The 23,043-nt window shown below is 40.5% G+C and overlaps 1 protein-coding gene and 1 long non-coding RNA gene across 2 annotated transcripts; one reads left to right on the forward strand and one right to left on the reverse strand.

The window, feature by feature from the left end:
• Nucleotides 1–4,002: 4,002 nt before the first annotated feature.
• Nucleotides 4,003–7,091, reverse strand: LOC108410478 (bone morphogenetic protein 2). Its single transcript, XM_017681566.2, has 2 exons — nt 6,797–7,091; nt 4,003–5,526 (listed from the first exon to the last, which is right to left on the reverse strand). The coding sequence occupies exons 1-2, from the start codon at nt 7,071–7,073 to the stop codon at nt 4,787–4,789; spliced, it is 1,017 nt and encodes a 338-aa protein (XP_017537055.2). The 5' UTR covers nt 7,074–7,091; the 3' UTR covers nt 4,003–4,786.
• Nucleotides 7,092–7,149: 58 nt separating this feature from the next.
• On the forward strand, nt 7,150–11,064 carry LOC119266099. Its single transcript, XR_005131857.1, has 2 exons — nt 7,150–7,281; nt 10,528–11,064. It is a non-coding gene; the product is annotated as an uncharacterized LOC119266099 (long non-coding RNA).
• Nucleotides 11,065–23,043: the final 11,979 nt, after the last annotated feature.

The following is a 23,043-nucleotide window of genomic DNA, read 5'->3' on the forward strand; positions in this document are numbered from 1 at the left end:
TGGCATTATCACTCTTCACCTTCTCACAATCATAATCTACCAGTAGAGAGTCCTCCATTGCACCCAATGGGAGAACTGAGGAGTTCACAGTTTAGGAGATATTTTTGATGAAAATGGATTATAATCCTTTCAGGATATTAGCAATTTAATTTACCAAGCACTTCTTTCTTTAGGTGTTTGCAGCTCAACTCTCCCTTGTGGTCTTATGGAGCATCCCTGAGCTCTAAGTTACAGCTACATCCAATGCTTAGAGTGGTCAATCCTAGTAAAAAGGCCGGTTCAGCTTCCGGTTTTTATTTCTTCCATCTTAGGACTTCTTACACACCCCTTGAGGTCGGCCCAGTCTGGTCTAAAGATCTTAAATTGGAGGATCAAGAGTTTTTTTACAGACCGTTTTTTTACAGACCGTTTTTTTACAGGCTTGGGGAAACCATCTATTTATCTTCAAAAAACCCAAATCACCAAATAATACATTGAAAATTCTTCCATCGATTTTATCCCACACCAGTAAGACGACTGCATATGCATCTTCTCCAATCTGTAATTTGTGTTCCTCAGGGGAGCCGGGCACTTTTCTGCACTACTTTTGGTTTTGTTCTAAGGTCCTCAATTTCTAGCATCAGGTTGCCACTGACCTTACAGTCCTACTGGACCATGATGTTCCATGCTCAGCATCTATTTTCTTTTAAATAATTTTTCTTCTCTTAATATTTCTGTTCAGCAGAAACAATTGTTGCTTTGTACTTTGACAGTTGCAAAGAGACTGTTCGTCAATTGATGGAGTCCTCCTCACTCCGTTTCAAGATGGTAATGGATTTTATCTGCGGTTGATATTATTTGTTTGGAGCTGTGAGTTGCTTGTGTACATGGTGCTCAGTCAAGAACTATTAATGCTTGGAAGACGGCGCTCCGATCAGTGGAATGTTTACTAGCAACAAGCAAGCAAAGTTTATTTATATAGCGCTTTTTACAACAGGTGTTGTCACAAAGCAGCTTTACAGAAAAATCGGTATTACAGAAAGAAAGAAAAGAAAAATCCAGGTCCGAGCCCCCATGAGCGTCGCCAGTGGCAACAGTGGCAAGGAAAACTCCCTAAAAGAGGAAGAAACCTTGAGAGAAACCAAGACTCAGCAGGGGAACCCGTCCTCCTCTGGTCGACACCGGATAGCAAACATTGTTACCATGAAGTTTTATAGAACAAAGTGAGGAAAAAAGAAAGCAGCGGCTAATTTGATTAGATAATGATAATGCAGCAGCAGCAGCAACAGCGGTGGTCAAGCCGATGGCTGGTGAGCAGTGGCACCCGATCAGGGCAGAAGGGCCAACAGCATCAGATGCACAGGATAGGCAGCTGATCAACTCGGCAATAAAAGAAGAAAACACACAGTCAGTACTGTAAAGAGTGGCTGATCACAGATTACAGTATAACAGAGCAGCAGAGTCTCTGTCAGGTCTAGATCTGACAGGGAGACTAATCACCAAAGACTTCACTATACAAGTAAGTTTTTAGCCTAAACTTAAAAACTGAGGCTGAGTATGAGTCCCAAAGATTATTCCAGAGCTGGGGGGCTTTGTTTGAGAAAGCTCTCCCCCTTGATGTAACTTACTAGGCCCTTACCTATTTGTTTTTGTATTTTAGGAGGAGTCCCGTTATTTAACCCACACATATATTTAATGTATGTTTATTTATTTATTTACCTACTTATTTATTTTCTCACTTTTGTTTTCATGAAGCTATGTTCTGATACGTGTATGTGTATGTAGGTGTACCTGTGTGTTTAAATGTACTGTCTGAAACACATCCAGGAGGGGGAGGGAAAAGGGATGCTGTGTGTTCTTATGCTATATGTATGCCAACATATAGTTAAAAGACAATAACACACACACACTTTCTAAGCTGCTTCTCCTTTTGGGTCGCAGGGGGGAGCTGGAGCCTATCCCAGCTGTCATTGGGCGAAAGGCAGGATACACCCTGGACAGGTCGCCAGTCCATCGCAGGGCAGACAGACACACAGGGGCGATTTAACGTGTCCAAACAGCCTGACTGCATGTCTTTGGACTGTGGGAGGAACCTGGAGGAAAACCACGCAGACACGGGGAGAACATGCAAACTCCACACAGTAAAGACTGCGGTCGCCCGGCCTGGGACTCGAACCCAGGCCCTCCTTGCAGTGAGGCAACAGCGCAGCTCTAGTGTGAAAATGATCTAAAACCTTCCTCTCCTGGTGAGCACATGGGCAGCTGCAGCCTGATCAAGAGCTGATGTAGAGACCAACCATAAACACGTTACAGTTTAATCTTGCAGATATGAAAGTATGAACTCAATTCTCAGCTTTTTTGTAGAATTAGCATGTGCCTTATTTTTGGATGTGTCTCAGTAATAAACACAGTCTCAGATAAAATGAACCTTATTCCGAATGGACTTTGAACCCAACAGCAAAACGTCTGTTTTGTAAGAGTTTAGCAAGAGGAAGTTCCTGCTTAACCAGAATTTTATCTTTAAGGCAATCTTCCATTATATGTCACTGTGTCATTGCGTCTGGTTGAGTTAAACACGTATGAGGATCATTAGCATTAAAGGGAAAGGCAACACTGTGTTTATGAATTATTTATCAAAGCGGCTGCAAATAAAATGTTAAGAGCCCCAAAATAGAGCCTTGTGGGACACCATACTGCACTCTCTCGTGTTCGCAAAACAAAAACTGTCTAACCTGACCACGTTTTCAAGTCTGTTCATTAGAATATAACAATCTACTGTACTGAAGGCTGCACCAAAGTCCATGTAGATATTGTTGCAAATAAGTTTAAAATCGTTCACTCCTGCTTTACAGTTCATGTTTGGAAACTAAGATAGAACAGCAGCCTAATTTCATTTGTGATGTCATAAAAACCAACATATTTACATCAATCCTGCTATTCAGCCTACAGAAGTTAAGCTCTGCCCATTTCATGCTAAAGTTGTAAAGAGTGTTTCAGGCCAGGCTGCTTTTTGAAAGCGAAGTAGACAGAACAGAACAATCAGAACAGAGCTCATTTACATATATCAGTCTTAAAGGCACAGTAACAGAAAAAGCCTGAAAAAAGAGGCTAGAAAGGTGAAATTAATTACGGCTGGTTTTAGTACATAAAATCTCACAGATGTTGTAAGTAGACACTGTTAGCTTTTCTGCAGAACGCTGCTTACTTTAGTTTCAGAAAATCTTGTACTTCTAATATTTTAGCTGTTTACAAATGCACAGCAGTCAACCTAAAAGGTACAGCTTGTGGCAGTTCAGATTCCTATGGTGCTCAGATTTGTTTTTCACTAAATAGTAATCTGATCGGACTGTGTGTGGTGGAGTGCAGATATGCTAGTTCATCTGAGGTTATTTTGACACATGCACACTTCACATGGACAAAAAACAGATATCACCTCACGTGAGAAATGAGCCAAGGTGTCACTCGCACATGTGGTGCTGTTGTTGTTCAAAGTTTCTACGTCTAGAATGTAACAGATGAAGTAAAAAATAAATGTTCAGATTCTGTAGGAAGTGATTAGTATGATTATCAGTGGAATATAAATCAGTAAAGGTAATCAAAACATCTCAATTCGCTGTTGGTAATGATTCAAATGGGAGAAATGTTTTGTACGGGTGTGAATGAATGAGTGCCACGTGGAGGCCAGGAGTATTTACTCTCTCCAGAGGTTATGAAGTGACGTGGGGCTGCGATGATACTGTGTACAGTTCCATTCAGCTCTGAGACACACTAAGTGCCTAATTATCACCTGCGTTTATACGGTCAAGGCCATGTTAGGGTGCACCTAATTATGTTCAAGGCTGAAAGTCTGTCACATCCGTCATCGTTTTACGGCACTCCTTAACCTTTACATGCTGTCATAAAATATGATCCTTTGAATGTATTTATGTAAGGCTGCCTTTATGCACAACAGCATTAGTGAGCTTCAGTAAACGTCACTCTCATTGTTTTCCAGGAAGAGATAATATGGCATATAACCACATAATAAATTACTTTTATTGAAATGCTTGGAGATACAGATTTATAAACTTAAACATTCTATTCAGACCCATCATATATTCAGAAAAATGAAAACAAATAAACAAAAATACAAAATGTCACAAATAAGTTACAATAAATACTATGAATATAAGGTTTTATTCTGCTTCCAATACTGAGTCCTCAGTTCTGTTTCTGCTCCAGGCTATTTTTACCTTCTTAATCATTTAGAGGAATGTCAGTAATGTAAGCAAATCAGTTCAACATTGTTTGCATCGTTGCTTAGCGATGTAATATTCCTTATATAACACTTCTCATTCAGCCCAAAAGTGCCACATTGAATTTACGCACCCATCATTTAGACTTAAGTAAAATATTACTTCACTCATCTTCTAAGATGCTTATCCCTCTGGGTCATGGGGGCTGCTGGAGAATATCCCAGTGTTCACTGGGCGGACGGCAGACAACACCCTAGACAGGCTGCCAGTCACCAGGACAGACATACGCATTCACACACACACACACACACCTAAGGGCAGTTTAGCGTGTCCAGTTGGCCTGACTGCATGTCTTTAGACTGTGGGAGGAGATCATAGCGTCCAGACGAAACTGACGCAGACACGGGGAGAATGTGCTCCATACTCCACACAGAGAGGACCCTGGTCGTCCGGCCGGGGAATTGAACCCACGCCCTTCTTGCTGAGAGGCAACAGCGCTACCCCCTTTCTGTGTTCATGTAAGACATCACATTGATTTGGAATTTCAGTGCAGCTGTTTTCTTCATAATAATTTAAGCACAGTAGCATTTGCTAACTATCAGATCGTTGAAGGATGTCAGCTTCAGCTTTCCTCGACTGTCGTAGTGCATCAAAATCATGGGCTCGTAGGCAGCTGGCACACAGCACGGCCGAGGAGTCGCTCCTTTGGTCAAGCGATGCAACCGAGACTTCACCTGCGTGTGCATGCTGGCCGGTTTGTAGTTTTGTGGGCAGGAACCATCGCAGAAGAACATGGTGTATCCAGAAGGAGCGATGATCCAGTCTGACCAGCCGATCTCCTCAAAGGACACGCTGAGAGATTTCCGACTGCAGTGACCGTCGTCCTCGTTGGCTGAGCGAGCTTCTCTCACACTGCTGACCAGCTGCTCCAACTGCAAACTGAGCTCAGGTGTGGCCTCTTGTGCTCCTCCAAGAAGACCTACATCAATAACTAACACCGTATCATTGGTCTGAGTGAACCATCTCTCCACTGCAGCGGTCACTTCCACAGTCGCACTGTGTCCTTCTGCGTTGAAATGCTCCATATAGAAGGTTTCCGTGAGGGAAGTGAAGCTCCTGTGAATTCTGATCAGAATGTTTGGAGTAAGTGCTGGATGGCTGAAGCTGTCGTCTTGAGGTCGTGTCTGAAGTTTCAATCGTGCGCTTCCCACAGTGAACTCCTCTGTAACGCGAGCGTCTCTGTGGAACATAGCCCTGAACCACTGAACCGGTTCCGACCCACTCTGACCCTGCTGACCGTTCAGTGGCTGAACTGTGAGGAAAGAAATAAAGAAAACTTTCCCTCTTAATTTTTTCAACTGTCCTCAGCTGATGCTTTTCAAAGAAATAAGCATGTATACATAATTTCCAGTTAATTAATAAATCTTTTAGCTTATCTACGTCTGGCCAAAACTTTGTTAATATTGATTTTTTTATTACAGACAATTGTAATTATATTTAAATTATCCAAAAACAATTGTAAACTTCACTTAAAACATGGTTGAACTACCGAACCTTTCAGACTAAAATGCGGTGCTGGTATGCCTACACTCTTAAAAAGGTTCTTTCTGTGATGCTGTAGAACTGTGGTTCTGCTCATAGAGAAGCAATCTCTGCACCATCTAGTAGCTCCAGCACACCTGATCTTCATTATTGTGGAGTGTTCTGCAAGCATCTAAGCATAAAAATGATTCTGAAACTATACTAAATACTCTCTTTACCAGTTACCATGAGTTTAACCCTAAGACGCTTTTGGGAAACTGGGCCCAGATCGTTTACAACAGCACAGACACCCTGACTGTCCACAAATGCGTCACTAGACTAAAAACGCTATAGAACTGCTGAATGGACCCAAAACTGTTTACAGCCCCTCTCAGACTCTAACCCTCTGGGGTCTGAGGGCATTTCCTCAATTTGTGCATCTCTTTTTAAACTCTCATTAAAAGGCCCTTCATTTATCATGATGCTCATATGTTTCATATGAAAATGCTGTTATCTTCATCATCTTATCTCATGTGTGTTACCTATACCTGGCAGTGATCAGTACGAGGCGTGTATGAAGAGTTTGAACGGGTTTGGTTTCATGTTAGAGTCACAGGCAGACCCACATGACGAAAAATATATTCCAAATGTATTTATCAAATATATCTTTGGCAAAAAGATGAATTAATAATACATTTTTTAAACACATTTATTTGTATTTGTTAATATATTTTTCAGAATTTGTAATAAATGTCACCCATCTTTCTTTTTTTCCCTTTTTTGTTATTTTTATGGAATCACAAGAACAATAGTAAAGCCTCACAGGTGTTTCAGCTGTCTGCTTATATATTGTATTACAACAAGACAATTTGATATCATTTCACATAGCATGCATACACAGTGGCAGTTCAATGTGCCACACACTTCTAAAAGCAATGGTAAAAGCAAAATATGGATAAAGTAGTGTTTCTAATTATATTTATATTTAATGTATATATATATATATATATATATAATGAATAAATGAAGGCATTTTTTGTTAATAAAATGTCATAATTTACCTGTAGCAGACAAGAAGAACCTGGAGCTGCTCTGGAGCGGCTGCCTGTTCCTCCTCAGGTTCCTGTACTGAAGGTACAGTCTGAGCAGATCATGGTAAGAGGTCTTTTCTTTGGTCTCTGGTGGACCATCCATCCCTAGGTTCTCCAGCAGAGTGGCTTTAAGAGCCTCGAGCTGTAAATCTTGATCTGTTCCTCTGTAATCTAGAAGATCTGTGGGTTCTCCCAGACCTGAGCTGAGGAATACCATCCAGATGATAAAGAAAGCTGAGCTCTGCATGACAGGGTCTTTTTTAGATGTTCTGTTGTAAAGGTTACTGAAACTCCAGACATTCTTTCATTTATACAGTAACTGACCACGCCTCAGAGCTCAACGACTGTTCACCTACACCCACACTGCTTAAAGACGGCAGAAGTTTAAACTGCCGCTGCTTGTTTCACCATGTCTGAAGAGATACAGCGCCACAGATCTATCATTCCTAAAGCTGGTGAGTTCTGAGAAGGTTTAAATTTGCATATATAGAAATATTTACATAATGAATAATCACTTTTTGGTTTCAATTTTGTTTAGCATTAGATGAGGAGCTGTATAATGTGTAATGTGTATTTATATATTGTCATAAACTGGAATTGAAATATAAATGGGGGTGATATATAATATAAGTGAGTGAAATATAAGTGAGTTTTTTTGGTTTTCCTTAAAATTTGCACGATGTAATCACACTTTTCCTTACTTTTATAAGTGACGAGTTATGAGCTTCCCTCAGTCTACAGTGTTTTATGTCATCTTGGTTTTTGACCTTGATGTTTTTTTCCACTCTTAATGGTGCTTCCTAATCTTTATCAGAGACTTTAATCACCATAAAGTCTATAAAATCAGCTATAAAGTCACTGCCATTATACTAATAATATTTGTCTGTATCTGTTTTGTGCCATGATGAAGATACTTCAACAGTAAAAATTCATACAGTGACCTAACTAGGATTGTATTAAAATACCCCTCATATTAAAATATTCTTAGTAAAACCTTGCACTGTAATGCATGTTTATTCATTACTGCTTTGTCTAAGCCATAATAAATGAAGCATATTAAAAAAGTTATGATGTTAGTTAAAGGTGTTCAATTGTGTTTATACAGTTATGGGTGTCCGATAAAGAATTTGGTTCGCTCACCCTCATATGTTATGACTCGAAGAGCGACGGCCCCACCTGCGCTGCCAAATATGACGCCACTGTGTACACATATTCAGAGAAACGATGTAAAAGGTGATCAGATGTGATTCAGACATGCTGTGCTGAGTCATTGAGCTCGTCCAGCAGAACAAAAGGAAGGCTCTATTTTTGAAATAATGTGACATGCTGAAGACAGTGCTGTACCGCACCCACAGCAAACTCCTCTCTCCGCACAGTTTACAGACTCACTTAAAGAACAACCGATGAACAGGCTGGATATGTGGATTACAGATTTTGAACTGTATACAGCCACAGTTAACCGGAGCTGAAATCAACCTAAGCTGATACGGTTAGGCAGTGATACAGTTAGACAGTGACATGGTTATAAAGTGTTACAGTTAGACAGTGACATGGTTATAAAGTGTTACAGTTAGACAGTGACATGGTTATAAAGTGTTACAGTTAGACAGTGACATGGTTATAAAGTGTTACAGTTAGACAGTGACATGGTTATAAAGTGTTACAGTTAGACAGTGACATGGTTATAAAGTGTTACAGTTAGGTAGTGACATGGTTATAAAGTGTTACAGTTAGACAGTGACATGGTTATAAAGTGTTACAGTTAGGTAGTGACATGGTTATAAAGTGTTACAGTTAGACAGTGACATGGTTATAAAGTGTTACAGTTAGACAGTGACATGGTTATAAAGTGTTACAGTTAGACAGTGACATGGTTATAAAGTGTTACAGTTAGGTAGTGACATGGTTATAAAGTGTTACAGTTAGACACTAGCATGGTTATAAAGTGTTACAGTTAGGTAGTGACATGGTTATAAAGTGTTACAGTTAGACAGTGACATGGTTATAAACTGTTAGGTAGACACTAGCATGGTTATAAAGTGTTACAGTTAGGTAGTGACATGGTTATAAAGTGTTAGTTAGACACTAGCATGGTTATAAAATGTTACAGTTAGGTAGTGACATGGTTATAAAGTGTTACAGTCAGACAGTGACATGGTTATAAAGTGTTACAGTTAGGTAGTGACATGGTTATAAAGTGTTACAGTTAGACAGTGACATGGTTATAAAGTGTTAGGTAGACACTAGCATGGTTATAAAGTGTTACAGTTAGGTAGTGACATGGTTATAAAGTGTTACAGTTAGGTAGTGACATGGTTATAAAGTGTTACAGTTAGACAGTGACATGGTTATAAAGTGTTACAGTTAGACAGTGACATGGTTATAAAGTGTTAGTTAGACACTAGCATGGTTATAAAGTGTTACAGTTAGGTAGTGACATGGTTATAAAGTGTTAGTTAGACACTAGCATGGTTATAAAATGTTACAGTTAGGTAGTGACATGGTTATAAAGTGTTACAGTCAGACAGTGACATGGTTATAAAGTGTTACAGTTAGGTAGTGACATGGTTATAAAGTGTTACAGTTAGGTAGTGACATGGTTATAAAGTGTTACAGTTAGACAGTGACATGGTTATAAAGTGTTACAGTTAGACAGTAGCATGGTTATAAAGTGTTACAGTTAGACAGTGACATGGTTATAAAGTGTTACAGTTAGACAGTAGCATGGTTATAAAGTGTTACAGTTAGACAGTAGCATGGTTATAAAGTGTTACAGTTAGGTAGTGACATGGTTATAAAGTGTTACAGTTAGGTAGTGACATGGTTATTAACAGTGTTAGATATGGTTATTAACAGTGTTAGAAATTTGACAGGAAAAGTCAGGAGACTGGAGCTTCAGCGTTGACTGGAGTTTATTTCCACATACAGAGTCTGGATATAGCGCAGTCGATCAACAGTCAATCAGCAGGATCAGGATTCTAGTCTAACAAGAATATTTTGGAAGAACCTTATATACATTGAAAAACTAAGGAGGGGGAAGGAGGGACAAGAGGACTTTAAGGAGGGACAAGGAGGGGTTGTAGATGGGGACATGAATAGAGATGTAAGTGGTAGAGATAAGGGGGAGGGGTGATGGTATCACCTTAAGGCAAATGCAAAAAGAGGGAGGGGGCAAGGTGAGAGTGTGAGAGTTATCACCTCTACGGCAAGTGAAAGATCATTTGCTAGCATTCTAAAATAAACATGGTTAAGATTATAAAAAATAACAGGAGAACATATGAAGAGAGAATTACTCTAGAAAGGAAATTAACATATGGTGACAATATTTTCTCTCAACAGTCACATGGTTATAAAGTGTTACCGTTAGACAGTGATACAGTTTGGCAGCAATATGATTGAACAGTCATACAATCAGGTAGTAATGTTGATACAATAAATGTGATGAAGGTTGTTGTTCGTTGTAAACAGTTTAATGTGGACGTTTTTATGTTGGTAGGAGATCATATCACATTTCATTGCACATCATCACATTTTAATACACAATTACTCTGTAAAAAATTATAGTACATTATATATTTTAATTTTCATTTCTCTTATTGCGTCTCTTACAATGCAAAGGAATTTGAACAGCCTAAACTTTCCCATAAGAATGTTCGTGTGTCCTTTCTCTGGTTGAACGTTGTTCGTTGGCTGTTTCTCAGAATCTAAGTTGTCTGATGGACTGAATTTCAGCCTGTGACCACCAGAGGAATGTGTTCATGTTCAGGTTCAGGTAAGCCTCCAGGTCCATTTGGAGCCACAGGTATGGAGACTGTGTGACTGCAATTATGATGCCAGAGGTCGGTGGTGATATGCAATATGTTTAACTGTCTCTTTTTTTTCTGTTCCCTCATTTTTTCACCATATTAGGCATATGGAGATCCGTCCAGCAGGCCTCTAATGTGGATGGGATGGCCGATACTCTGACGTGGAGCCTCAGCAGAACCCTTGACTAACGGTTTCACAGGTGGTATGATGTGAAACCCATGAAGAGATCAGCAGTTTTCTTGAGATGGTTCATCACTGTTCTCGCTTCCTCGCTGTTATCTTGAGATAATATTGAGCTTGTCTGTGTTTAGTAAATCTTTTAAGAGTCTCTGGAAACATTCAGCAATAAACTGTGGATCATTATCAGATATAAACTCAGATGGTACATCTGTAAGCTGGGCTATCTCAATCTCAATAAAACCAGCACTTAATGACTGTCTTGCCTCAGTTATGCTCTGATTCCAGGTTCTCTTCGGTCACTGAGGGCAGTGGAATGAGACGTGCAGTGGAAGCTGGAAGCATACAGGGATTTAATAAGTAAAATTACACCTCAAGAAATCTAAGTCTGTACTCCGACTGCATGCAGATCAGATTTGCTTTTCAAATCAGATCTTTTGAGGTGACTGTCCAACCCTGTTATCTGAAAGTGATCAGATTTGTGTGTCCAGACATCATCAGTCTGTCTGCTCTTGAATCCCAGACCTTCATCACTTTGGATTGGAGATCAGATTTGAGTGGCCAGAGCATCCAGACTGAGACACATCTGTAAAAATCTGACTGGAATTGCATTTCAAACCTCCTCCAAATGTGGTCTGGGTCTGAATTTCCAAAAGTCTGATTTTTAAAAGGATGGTTATTAAAGGGTTCTTTAGTAAGGACATAGCACTATTTAGCACTATGAACACTCAAAGAACCATTTGCCTTTTCAAATGGTTCTCTGCATGGTGAAACAGTTCTTCACATTGATGTGTTATATGTGGTTCTATACAGCAACCAAAAGGGGTCTTCTTTTGTTACAAGCTTGATAGTGTAACAATAGCAGAACCCTTTCTGTGCCATATAGAGCCATATGCAGCACATTCTCCATTAAAATGAAGAGCCATTTCACCATGCAGAGAACCACTTCAGCACGGTACAAAATACAGGGAGTCTTGGGGGACCCTCTAATTAACCCCCTGGACCCCCAGAGTGTCTCAAAATCTAAATCAGGAGGCACTGAAAATAAACTGATTATGACGTTCTGCTGTCTGTTTGGGGAAAAACAGACAATTAAATACAGATTCAGTGAAGCTCGTTGTTTATCTGCTTCCCCCACAATCAGCCTTTGTCTCTGGTGGTTTTAACTAACTAGAGCTGCAGCACTAACCTCTGCCTCAAGGTGGCGCTGTAGCAAACTGGCTCACCCAGTTGGTCCTTCATAGCCTAGAAACTGTAACTCTACCCGGATTCCTCTGAAAACCTTTACAATGAGCTGCAGCAGATCTGAAAACCTGAAAACTCGCCCGGTTTCCAAGAGTTTGGAGTGAAAAGTGACTGTTCCTCATTTCTCACAATGGAGACAGAAGAGGAGACGAGGAAGATCTCAGTTACTGTGAGGAAGAGTGCAGAACCGCGCTAGAACAGAGACTCTACAGAGGAACAGCTGATAAAACAAACATTTACTGACACTAAAGCATCAGCGCCGCTATGGAGAGAGAGTTAGCAGACAGACAACACGGGACCCCCACGATTACCAGGGGGGATTTCACACACTGCATATAATCATGCAAATGGTTCTTTGAGAGTTGACAGTCCTATGCAGAACCTCTGTCATGAACGCTGGTGATTCTTTCACAGGTATGGAGATTCCCCAGTTTCTCCTCTCCTCAGTAGAGAACTTTGATCTTGTGCTCTGCATTTCTCTTTACTGCATATGTAGCTGAGCAATAATCAAATAAACACAAGTAAAACATCAAAACATTAAAACAGCTGAGTATCATTAAATTCTTAAATTATTTAAGTTGGCCATAAAGATAAAAGCAGGACACTTTTTTCCATGAGGAAAACAATTGATTCCAATATGAGTCTTGCATTCTAGGAGTAAATATTACAGCTGTAATGAGTAGAGACACTGGGATGTGCTAAACTGAGTGTGCATATTCTCCAGCAGTTCAGCTTAAACTTATTTTCACCTTATATTATAGTTTGCGAGTTCAGACTGTGCCTTTAACATGTGGTGATAGTGTGAGGGAAACCTAATGGGGGTGCACTCTTGGGCTGGAGATCTGGGCGGCTTCTCCTTGTAGCTAGAAGGCTGGACCCCCTTGTAAGTGAAGTAGGACTGCAGAGCAGGGAGGAACAGGGGTGGTGCTGTAATCAGTCTCTCTTAAAAGAGTTGAACAGTTGTCCATCCACATCTGATGCTGTTCTTCATCTGCCTTGATCAGGTGTCCACTACTCACCAGCCTTCTGGACCAGTCTGACCACCATGGAGCTTCTCTCTGTACAATGCTGTGCAACCCTCCTGATGTTGCTGCTGCACAGACTCGCACCAGTTAATCAAAGATTTTCCCCGTGTTCATATATTCCCTTCATATTTTATCTTACATTAATCGTAAGACCTTAGTCTCTGTTCATTTTGCTCTTGTGTTATTGTTTGTGGTCCAGAGGAGGACGGGTTCCTCTTTAGAGTCTTGGATCCTCTCAGGGAGTTTTTTTTGGTGGTGCTCATGGAGGCTCGGACCCGGATTTCTCTGTAGAGCTCTTTTGTGAAAACGCCAGCTGGAAATAGCACTGTATGAATTAATTTTGACTTGACTTGATTGCAAGAACCTTGTCACAGGAGACAGAAGGTAAGGAAGTGAATTTATAGGATGGAGGAGTGGTTTCAGGCATGCCCCCCTGCCCCCAAAAGCTTTAGTTTCTCCATAATTCCATCAATAATCTCTCACTGTAGACAATTACCACAGAATTTAAGATTAACTATTCAAATGTTTTAAGCTTTAAATTGTTTATTAGCAAAGCAATCAAATATTTGTTGCAAACTTAAAACAAATAAACACGTACACAAAAAACAAGCTGTTTGAACTGCAGTAGCCTCTCTGTGTCTGTGTGTTGATGAGGCGAGGAAATTAAATGAATGAGTGATTTTAAGCTACAGGTTCTCCGATGTTTTTGTCCAATTAGTGAAAACATTATTGTAGTTAATGTGTGTACATCTGAACTGTGTGTAAGATATCATGCTGTTTGTCTGACCCTGTAATAAACATGATGAAGAGATCCTCCTTAGGAATCTGGTAGAATGTAAAGATCCTCCGAGTTCTCCGTGTGAGGCTGGAAGAAGGCCGGATCGTTACTGTAGATCGCTTCATTAGTGTCGCACTCAACGTACAGCTCATCAGGAGGGCAGTGAGACCTGTGGACGCACAACACAGCAGTTTATTACTTTACTGAACACATCACAGCATCACAGCCATTCAAGGCTAATGTAAAGTTTAGAGCAGAGCTGTATTAACTGGATTTGTCACAAAACAGTTGTTTCTTATTTAAAATGTTTTATGGATATCATTGAGGAAAATATAAGGATGATTATGATGCCAAAAAAACAAAACTTTCAGTTCACAGCAGTCTTACAGTGAGAAATGCCCCGCCCACTGCTGAAAAACATTCAATGTATAGACATTCTCTGGACTTAATCAATCATAACAAACAAAAAAAAACAAACCTCCAATGCCCCTCTTCCAACTATTCCCCATAACAATCACCATACATCTATTACAGTGTAAATTTTGTGTACAGTCCAACATCAGTGTCTGACCTCACAAATGTGCTTCTGGAAGAACGATCAAAAATTCCCATAAACACTCCTAACCCTTGCGGAAAGCCTTCCCAGAAAAGTTGAAGCTGTTATAGCTGCAAAGGGTGGACAGACATCATATTAAACCCTATGGATCAACAATGGGATGTCACTCAAGTTCATATGCGTGTGAAGCCAGACGAGCGAATACTTTTGGAAATATACACTCATTGGCCACTTTATTAGGTACACCTTGCTAGTAAAAGGTTGGACCCCCTTTTGCCTTCAGAACTGTCTTAATTATTCATGTCAGACTTTCAACAAGGTGTTGGAAACGTTCCTCAGAGATTCTGGTTGGTTATTTGAGTTCCTGCTGTCTTTCTATCATCTGGAACCAGTCTGCCCATTCTCCTCTGACCTCTCACATCAACAAGGCATTTTCATCCACACAACTGACCGCTCACTGGAAATTTCCTCTTTTTCGGACCGTTCTCTGTGAACCCTAGAGATTCCCCGTTCTGATGCTCGGTTTGCACTTCAGCAAGTTGTCTTGACCACCCATACATGCCTAAATACATTGAGTTGAATTGAACCATTTGTCACTGTGTTTGCACACTATGAAATGAAACTTCTGCATTTAACCCATCCATGCAGTGAAACACCCACACTAGGGGGCAGTGAGCACACTTGCCCGGAGCAGTGGGCAGCCCTATCCATGCCTGGGGAGCAACTGGGGGTTAGGTGACTTGCTCAAGGGCACTTCAGTCATGGACTGTCAGCTGACGGAATCGAACCAGCAACCTTCCGGTCACCAGGCTGGTACCCTAACCTCCAGCCCACGACTGCCCCCCAGCATTGAGTTGTGGCCATGTGATTGGTTGATTAGCTATTTGTGTTAACAAGCAATTGAGCAGGTGCACCTAATGAAGTGGCAGATGAGTGTGGTATTTATATATATGTAGCACATATTTTACATTTTCTTGTCAGAAGCTCAACAGTGCAACACCCACACGCAACAACAAGAGCACCAGAGCAAAACCACAAGAGACATAGCAACATACTGCCCCTAGTGTGAAGATGTGGTAAATCATATCAATACAAATACAGTTCTATTTTTTCTTTAAAATTTTAATGTCTGTTTGCTGGGTTCGGTTCCCTGGCCGAACCAGGGTCCTCTCTGTGTGGAGTTGGCCTATTCTGCCCGTGTCTGTGTGGGTTTCTTCCGGGTTCTCCGGTTTCCCTCCACAGTCCAAAGACATGCAGTCAGGCCAATTGGACATGGTAAATTGCCCCTAGGAGTGAATGAGTGTGTTTGCCTGTCTGTCTGTCTGCCCTGCGATGGACTGGCGACCTGTCCACCTGATAACTGCTGGGATGGTCTCCAGCACCTGTCAGCTCTAACACAGCTGATTAAACTCTTCAGTTAACCATCAGGTTTAGACAGGGTGTTACAGCAGGAGGGCCACACATCTGCACAAATTGGATTCATCTAAAATCTAACCTATATCTTACGTCCACATTTACTGCTTAAAATGCAGATGTTGCCACTAAAATGCACTTTAAATTATATTCCAATATGCTAAATACATTTCAAAATTAAACATTTGGGTGTACTTATATAAAGTATACACTGAAACATATTATATTATCACAGAGAATAACTAAACACAACTTTTATATTCATATTTAAGTAATGTTGAATTGCAGGCTTCCTTTCTAAACTTAAACGTATGATAAAATAGGTGTGTTTCCACACAAATTCTACACTAGAAACAAATTTTAAGTCTGTCTTGGCTGCTCTGGGACCCATGTTTTTGATAGTAGTTACTTTGTCATATTGGAACTAAAATGTTCTACAGCGTAATTTTAAAGAACCTGTTTTAAAATGTTGTTTTAAATGAAGCGGTTAGGCTGATGACAAATAAACATGCTTTGGTTTAATGGCGTTTCAGTATGTTGAGAAATATATGTATTCAAGTCAATTTGCTGACAGCATATTACAGCATCATTCCATTTGTTAAAAATATATCGCTGTTGTTGGAACAAAACCTCGTATCTCCAAAATATTAACTTTACAGGAGAAGGAAAAAAAAACCTTTACTTTTAGTGTAAATCAAGGGAACCAAACATATTTTTGAAGCAATTTTGGGCCGTTTCTTTTGGTCCATTCATCATGAAAGTTTGACACAATATAAAAGACTAAAGGTATTTTCAAATTATGTAAAAAATAAAAATGCAAAAATGGAGATACGAGGTTTTGTTCTGGCAGCAGCGATACTCAAAAAAAGGACATTAGTTTTCACAAAGTACATGAAATAAAGTATGTACATTAATTATATGCTTTAATTCCACTGTTGGTATGCTTGGTTCTTTTTTGCAAGGTTTGATTTTGAGTAGAGGAAGAGCCAAACTACACAGAAAGGCCCTTAACATGTAAACGCTTGGATTTATGGTGTAATAATCCATGTTACGGTCTCTGTAATAAGTGTAGTGTTTGTTTACTGTACCTGTCTGTTTGTCCTCCGTGGAAGGGCAGCTGGTGTGCAGTTGATAGCTCGGTATTTCTGTGCTGATAGTTCTCGTAGATTGGGCTACATGGAGTCGGCTGGTTATTTCCAGTGTATCTGGTGTATGGAGACCCTGATGCCACCGCCAGGTCCTGATCTGTGCTCTTCGCTTTTTCAGATTCTGTGGTATTTCTTAACTTTTTGTGTCTCAAGTAGAACATAGCAGCGATCACAATCCCCACAACGATAAAGATAATAGGCAAACTAACAGCAAGAGCAACTGGAGAGCCCTGTGAATTCTCACAATGATCCGTAGAATTGGGTCCAGTGACACAACTGACATTTGAAGCCATTATCTGAAAAAAATGCAAAATGTACATTTAATCATAATTATGAATTATAAGAGCTGCCGTGTCATTACCCAAAATCCACTTGGCAAAATGCTCAGCTCATATTTTAGGATTTAGATTTTTAGAACCATAGCAGGATAAACAAACTCACCACGTTGTGTAAACCAAACTGTGTCTCTTATAAGCTGCGGGCAAAAAAGCCTAAAGTTCTGCTAGAGGTTCCTTTTTCACTAAAACGGCTGCAAAGGTTCCTCTTTCAACGTTCTGATAATGCAACTTTGGAAATAACAGTCACACGCAGTTCTAAATGATGTCTTCCTCTAAATCTCTCTTTGCATTTCACTAAAAAGAACATTATTACAAACTGAGGAAAGAGGACTAATATTAAACACAACACAGTTATGAAACCCATCAACATTGACATGAACATAAATGACCATCACCACATTCTCACACTTGATTACAGGATCTCAGAGCAGCGGATACAGAAGACGGGCTCTGCTGTGAAAGGCTTGATAAATGTGGGAAATCTGCCGTTCAGCTAAGAACTGACTTTGCTGATAGAGACGTTTCAGAAATTCACCTAAAAGAGGAACTCAGGTTGAGCAATATGAGTGAAACTTCCACATGTGCCTGTTGTGTCTTCTCCTGATCTACCGAAACCGACACCACAGCAGAATAGAACATCAGCAAAAGAGTAGAAACCAAGACAGCATTCACACAGGAAAGCCACAAACGATCTCCTAACGTGGACAAAACCAAGGACATGACTTGGTTTCAAGAAAGTTTGTGGTGCTTACTTCCCAATGCACAATGCCCCCCCCCCCCCCCCCCCCCCCCCAATACAAGCTATACTACCCTGTGCTGCTGTTGCAGTTTATACAACCTTGTAGCCAAAAATGATGAGTGCAAAATGTCAATTAAAAAATGCAATGACATGCAAATGATTTGAACCACACATTTAACTGAAAAAAGAACAAAGACAACATATCAAATGTTATCATTTGTTTTACATACATACATAAATACACACACACACACACACACACACACACACACACACACACACACACACACACACACACACACACACACACACACACATTCTAAGCCGCTTCTCCTTCTGGGTCACGAGGGGAGCTGGAGCCTATCCTAGCTGTCATTGGGTGAAAGACGGGATACACCCTGGACAGGACGCCAGTCCTTCGCAGGGCAGACACACACACACACACACACACACACACACACACACACACACACACACACACACACAAACTGGGAACTGAGGAGACTAACTGTTGTGGTTTTGAAAGTTAAATGTTTTCCAGTTCTTCCCTGATACAGTATTTTACTGCACCTCAGTCCATCCTAAATGAGCCCTGGCCAAGAGGAGGCGGCAGCATTTCTGGATCCTGTATATAAATACATTCTTTTTTGCATAGGAGAGTTTTACCTTGCCTTTGTAGATGCAGTGATGAACTGTTTTCACAGACAGTGGTTTTCAGAAGTGTTTCTGAGCCCATGCAGTGATTTCCACTACAGAACCATGTCTGTTTTTAATGCAGTGCTGCCTGACGGCCCAAAGATCACGGCCAGCAGATACTGGTTTTTGGCCTTGTCCTTTACATACAGAGTCTTTTAATTATATTATGTAGACAATGAATAGCAGAAGTTCTTTGGTATTTTAAATTGAGAAATGTTCTTCTTGAGTTGTTGCACTATTTGATGAGGCAGTCTTTCACAGGGTGGTGAAAGCTCTCTGAGCTGCTCTTTATACCCCAAAATGACCTGTTATCAATCAACCAAAGGGGTTTTATTAGCAATATGCAAATTTACCAGCCTTTTGTTGACCCCATCTCAACTTTCTCATGTTTCATGTTTCTAAATCTTTCAACATTTAGTGTTGTTTTGTATTATTTCAAATAAATAGAGGGTTTACATTATTTGTACATCACTGCGTTTTGTTTTTATTTACATTTTGCATAGGGCCCCAACGGTAAAAGGTAAACAGAGAGATTCAGAGTTTTTTTTGGTGTGAAATTGTTCAAATGTCTTTACAGTGGTGGTCATAGGAACCAGCAGTTGCCATGACTACAACACAGATATAGCCAATCTTTTACTATCCAGAACCACCAAAGAACCTGCACGAGTCTTTTGAGTGTTAATGTGGAATGTTGATGATGGGGAAATAGTGGGATGTGCCCCTGAACCATGAAAGGAACCATTCTCTTCAGGAGTCTTGCTTTCAATATTTTGATACCTCCAAAGCCCAGTTGTGGAACTAGTTTCATTTTCTGGTTCTCTAACTGCTGGTGTTACTTTTAAATGTTTTATTTTCTGTTATTTCTAATGTTATTGTCAGAAACTTCTGCCCAGGGCCTTCATTAAAGAACACATGGTTTGAATACTGTGCAAAAACTTGGAATCTCATGGAATTGGTGCCAGAGTGAAATACACTTTAGTTACTCAGGTGGGGGATTGAACCCCAGTCTACAGCATAGAAGGCAGAGGTGTTACCCACTACACCACACCAACTTGAGTCTATTCTAGTTAAAGGCATACAAAATAATGCACTTTATAAATAATAATTCAAATAAATTCAGAAACTTTGATCAGTTCTGCTGAGTTTTATTGAAAGATCTTTCAGTTTTAACTTACTCTTTACGATCTGGCCTCTCCAAGCTTCCCCACAGTGGCCACTGCTGAGAGGATGGACAGGTTTTACAGAACACTGGCAAAATCACATTTCACTGCACGAGAAACTGTAGTGAACTTTCTTCAGAGAGACTTCATGAAGTTAAGCTTCTGCTTTTAAATGTCGAGCGAGACTGTGTTGGTTTAGAAAATCCAAAAGAAGAAGAAACAACAACAAACAATCATCAGCATGAGAATTTAAATGAAAATTAGAATCTTTGAAATATTTATATGGATTTCAGAATTTCTTAATACTTGATTTGTCTCCTTTTAGTGTGCTTGTTCTTGATCAAAGCCACCTGACAGTCGCCTCCTCTGAATGCCTCCTTCAGTGGAAGAGAAAAGAAAAAAAACCTTTTTGTTTGAAGGCCCTAAAATGGCTAATGTCACAAATTTACTTCAATTTGAATAGTGACCTTCAAATCATGAAGATTCTTGAATATTTCTTCTTCATTTTAGTCATCATCACTTTTCAGTTTTTCAAATTTCTAAAACTGTGTCTAAAACTTTTATTGTTATAATAGACCTTTGCATGCTCTCGCAGATTAACACAATTAGAAATGAATAACTCACTCCATATTTTGAGATAAAAAGTCATACAGTATGATATTTCGAGAATGAAGTCGGAATATTTCGAGAATAAAGTCTTAAAGTTATAAGAAAAACTTGAGATATTTCAAGGATAAGGTAGTCTAGGTAGAGGGGGCCAGGGTCTGCCATCATTTGGAGTCTGGGTTACTGTACTTGCGAGGACGAAAACACCTTCCAGTCTTGCAACGTCTTCCAGTTTTCTCAAACGCTAGGGGGCGCTCCCGAATGAGTCCAAAATGAATGGGTTAATATGGAGCATTTGAGCAAAATCATCCATCCATCCATCCATCCATCCATTTTCTAAGCCGCTTCTCCGTCAGGGTCACGGGGGTGCTGGAGCCTATCCCACTGCGGTCATATTTTTTAGAGCTTTTAACTCGAGTTATAGGAGTTCAAAAGGGCAACTCGTGTACGTTCATGACGTCAGTGAGCGCGAACAGCCAATGAGCTGCTCCGCTCGCCCATCAATCATCACGCTCTAGCTGTAAAGCCCTCGTCCTGCTGCCCGAAACATACAGGAGAGATTTCTCTGCTGTTTTAGTGAAACTCATCCTCCTACTGTCTAAAACTAAAGGAAAGTTCTGGCCGAGCGATTAGAAACTATTTTAATTTCGTTTTTAGCCGTTGAGCTCCATTCACGCCCATTCATTGATGACTCGCTCGCGGGCGCCCTCTGCTGGTCAGCAGGCCTGTTTTTGACATAACGGAGAGACTATGGAGTGGCCGGGCTCCTCATAAACCGGATCTGGTTCCACTCCTTCAGGATGCATCGTTCTGATTATGGTTCTGTCTCCTGTGAAACTACATGCTCTCTTCGAACGGCGCGGAGAAGGAAGCACTGGTGGCCGTGTAGGCAGCCACTGCCTGGAGTTCTCCATCAACAATATAGACATTTTCCTCCGAGGCCGTCTGGCTCTCTGTTCTAAATAAACAGTTTCTTACACAGCGTTTCTTTATGGGAGTAACCGATACGAGAGCATCTCTTCAACGTCCCTCAACACGAGGAAGCTGCTGCCTTGCATTTGCAAACACTTTGGCCACAATATTGCGACTTTTCCCGGCAATATCCCACGTTAACGTCGTAATTATACTTTTCTCTCGAAGTATTGCATTATATTCTTTACAGCGTCGTCGTAGCTTGGATTAAACAGCAGACATCGTTTCTTTGTGTTGGCCCAGAGATTGTACCTGGGGAAGGGAGTCAGAACGCACGCTGTTGCAGTGCATGCTGGGGACTGTAGTTCATCTCCGCGTCTAATAAGAATAGAGATTTTAAATAATTCGAGGCCGAATAGAACTGAGTCACAGGCCAAGTCAGGCCATTGTGTTTGACACACGGGAGCTAAACTATATTCGCGGCATAGTAGCTGATATACCAGCTTCTTAGAGTGCCCAGTCCGCCGCTGGTGTTCTAGGCTGTGGACGACTGGTCATCAATGGAGCTTGGATGCCGTTGTGTGGTCAAAATGTGAACATGCACATAATAGAATCAAAAGACACTGCGCAGCGCTTTGGCGGACTCTTGTACAGCGTTACTCAGATTTGAGTTCATTCATTATTACACACCTGTTATTTTAGTTATACAGATGTTCACATAGGTTTACTCGCCTTGGGTGCGGAGCGCTCCTAGACTTTCCCCAAAACACCCCAACGGCTCTCTTAAGAGCCTCCTACCCGTTTCAGCCCAGAAGAGTAACTGTCCTATTAGCCCGCATGTTTTTACGTCCTGTGACGCTGATATTCTTTCCGCGTTTGAAGTGTCCTTAGCCTAGTGAAATAGTTTCAAACCTCTTATAGGCAAAAAATACACACATCGCTTTCTGCTCAAGTACTACGAACACAACTATTGGACATCCAGTAGTAACTCCATGTAACTTCGGGGTTCTTTGTTCTGACTTATTTTTATGAGGAGAGATGAGTTCTGACTTTGAGTGGTGCCTGTGTAGTTTGTTATAGTAAGGCCAAAAAAAGTGTGTATATATAATATAATACACACACACACACACACACACAGAGCTTGCCCATGATTGTACAGACATGTAACATTAGCTTTCTGCTCAATAATTACCAAGCCCTATGATTACCATTAATACCACTTAATTATTGTTGTGAGATTCGTTTCGCATCTGCGTTTTTTTTTGTTTTAGGCATAATTTGAAAATTCCTGTTGTCCTTCACACTGTGCAAATTTCATGAAGAATGGACCAAAACAAAAGGCCCAAAAGGACATGGGGAAAAATTTGTGGTTCCACTGACTTACATTTGTTCTGACACCAGCAATATATTAGCATCTAGTAAAAACTCCATGTCACCATTTTTTAGTTATTATATAGCGCTTGACTATGATTGTACGACAATGTGACACCAGCTTTCTGCCCTAGGATTACCAAAGAACACGGCTCCTGGACATCGCGCTGTAACATCAAGTTTATTCTTAAAACTCAACAGAACTTCCAGATAAAATGGAAAAAAGGCTCCTTGGGAAACAGCGTG

This window comes from Pygocentrus nattereri, chromosome 19 (genome assembly GCF_015220715.1).
Source record: "Pygocentrus nattereri isolate fPygNat1 chromosome 19, fPygNat1.pri, whole genome shotgun sequence".
Lineage (NCBI taxonomy): Eukaryota > Metazoa > Chordata > Actinopteri > Characiformes > Serrasalmidae > Pygocentrus > Pygocentrus nattereri.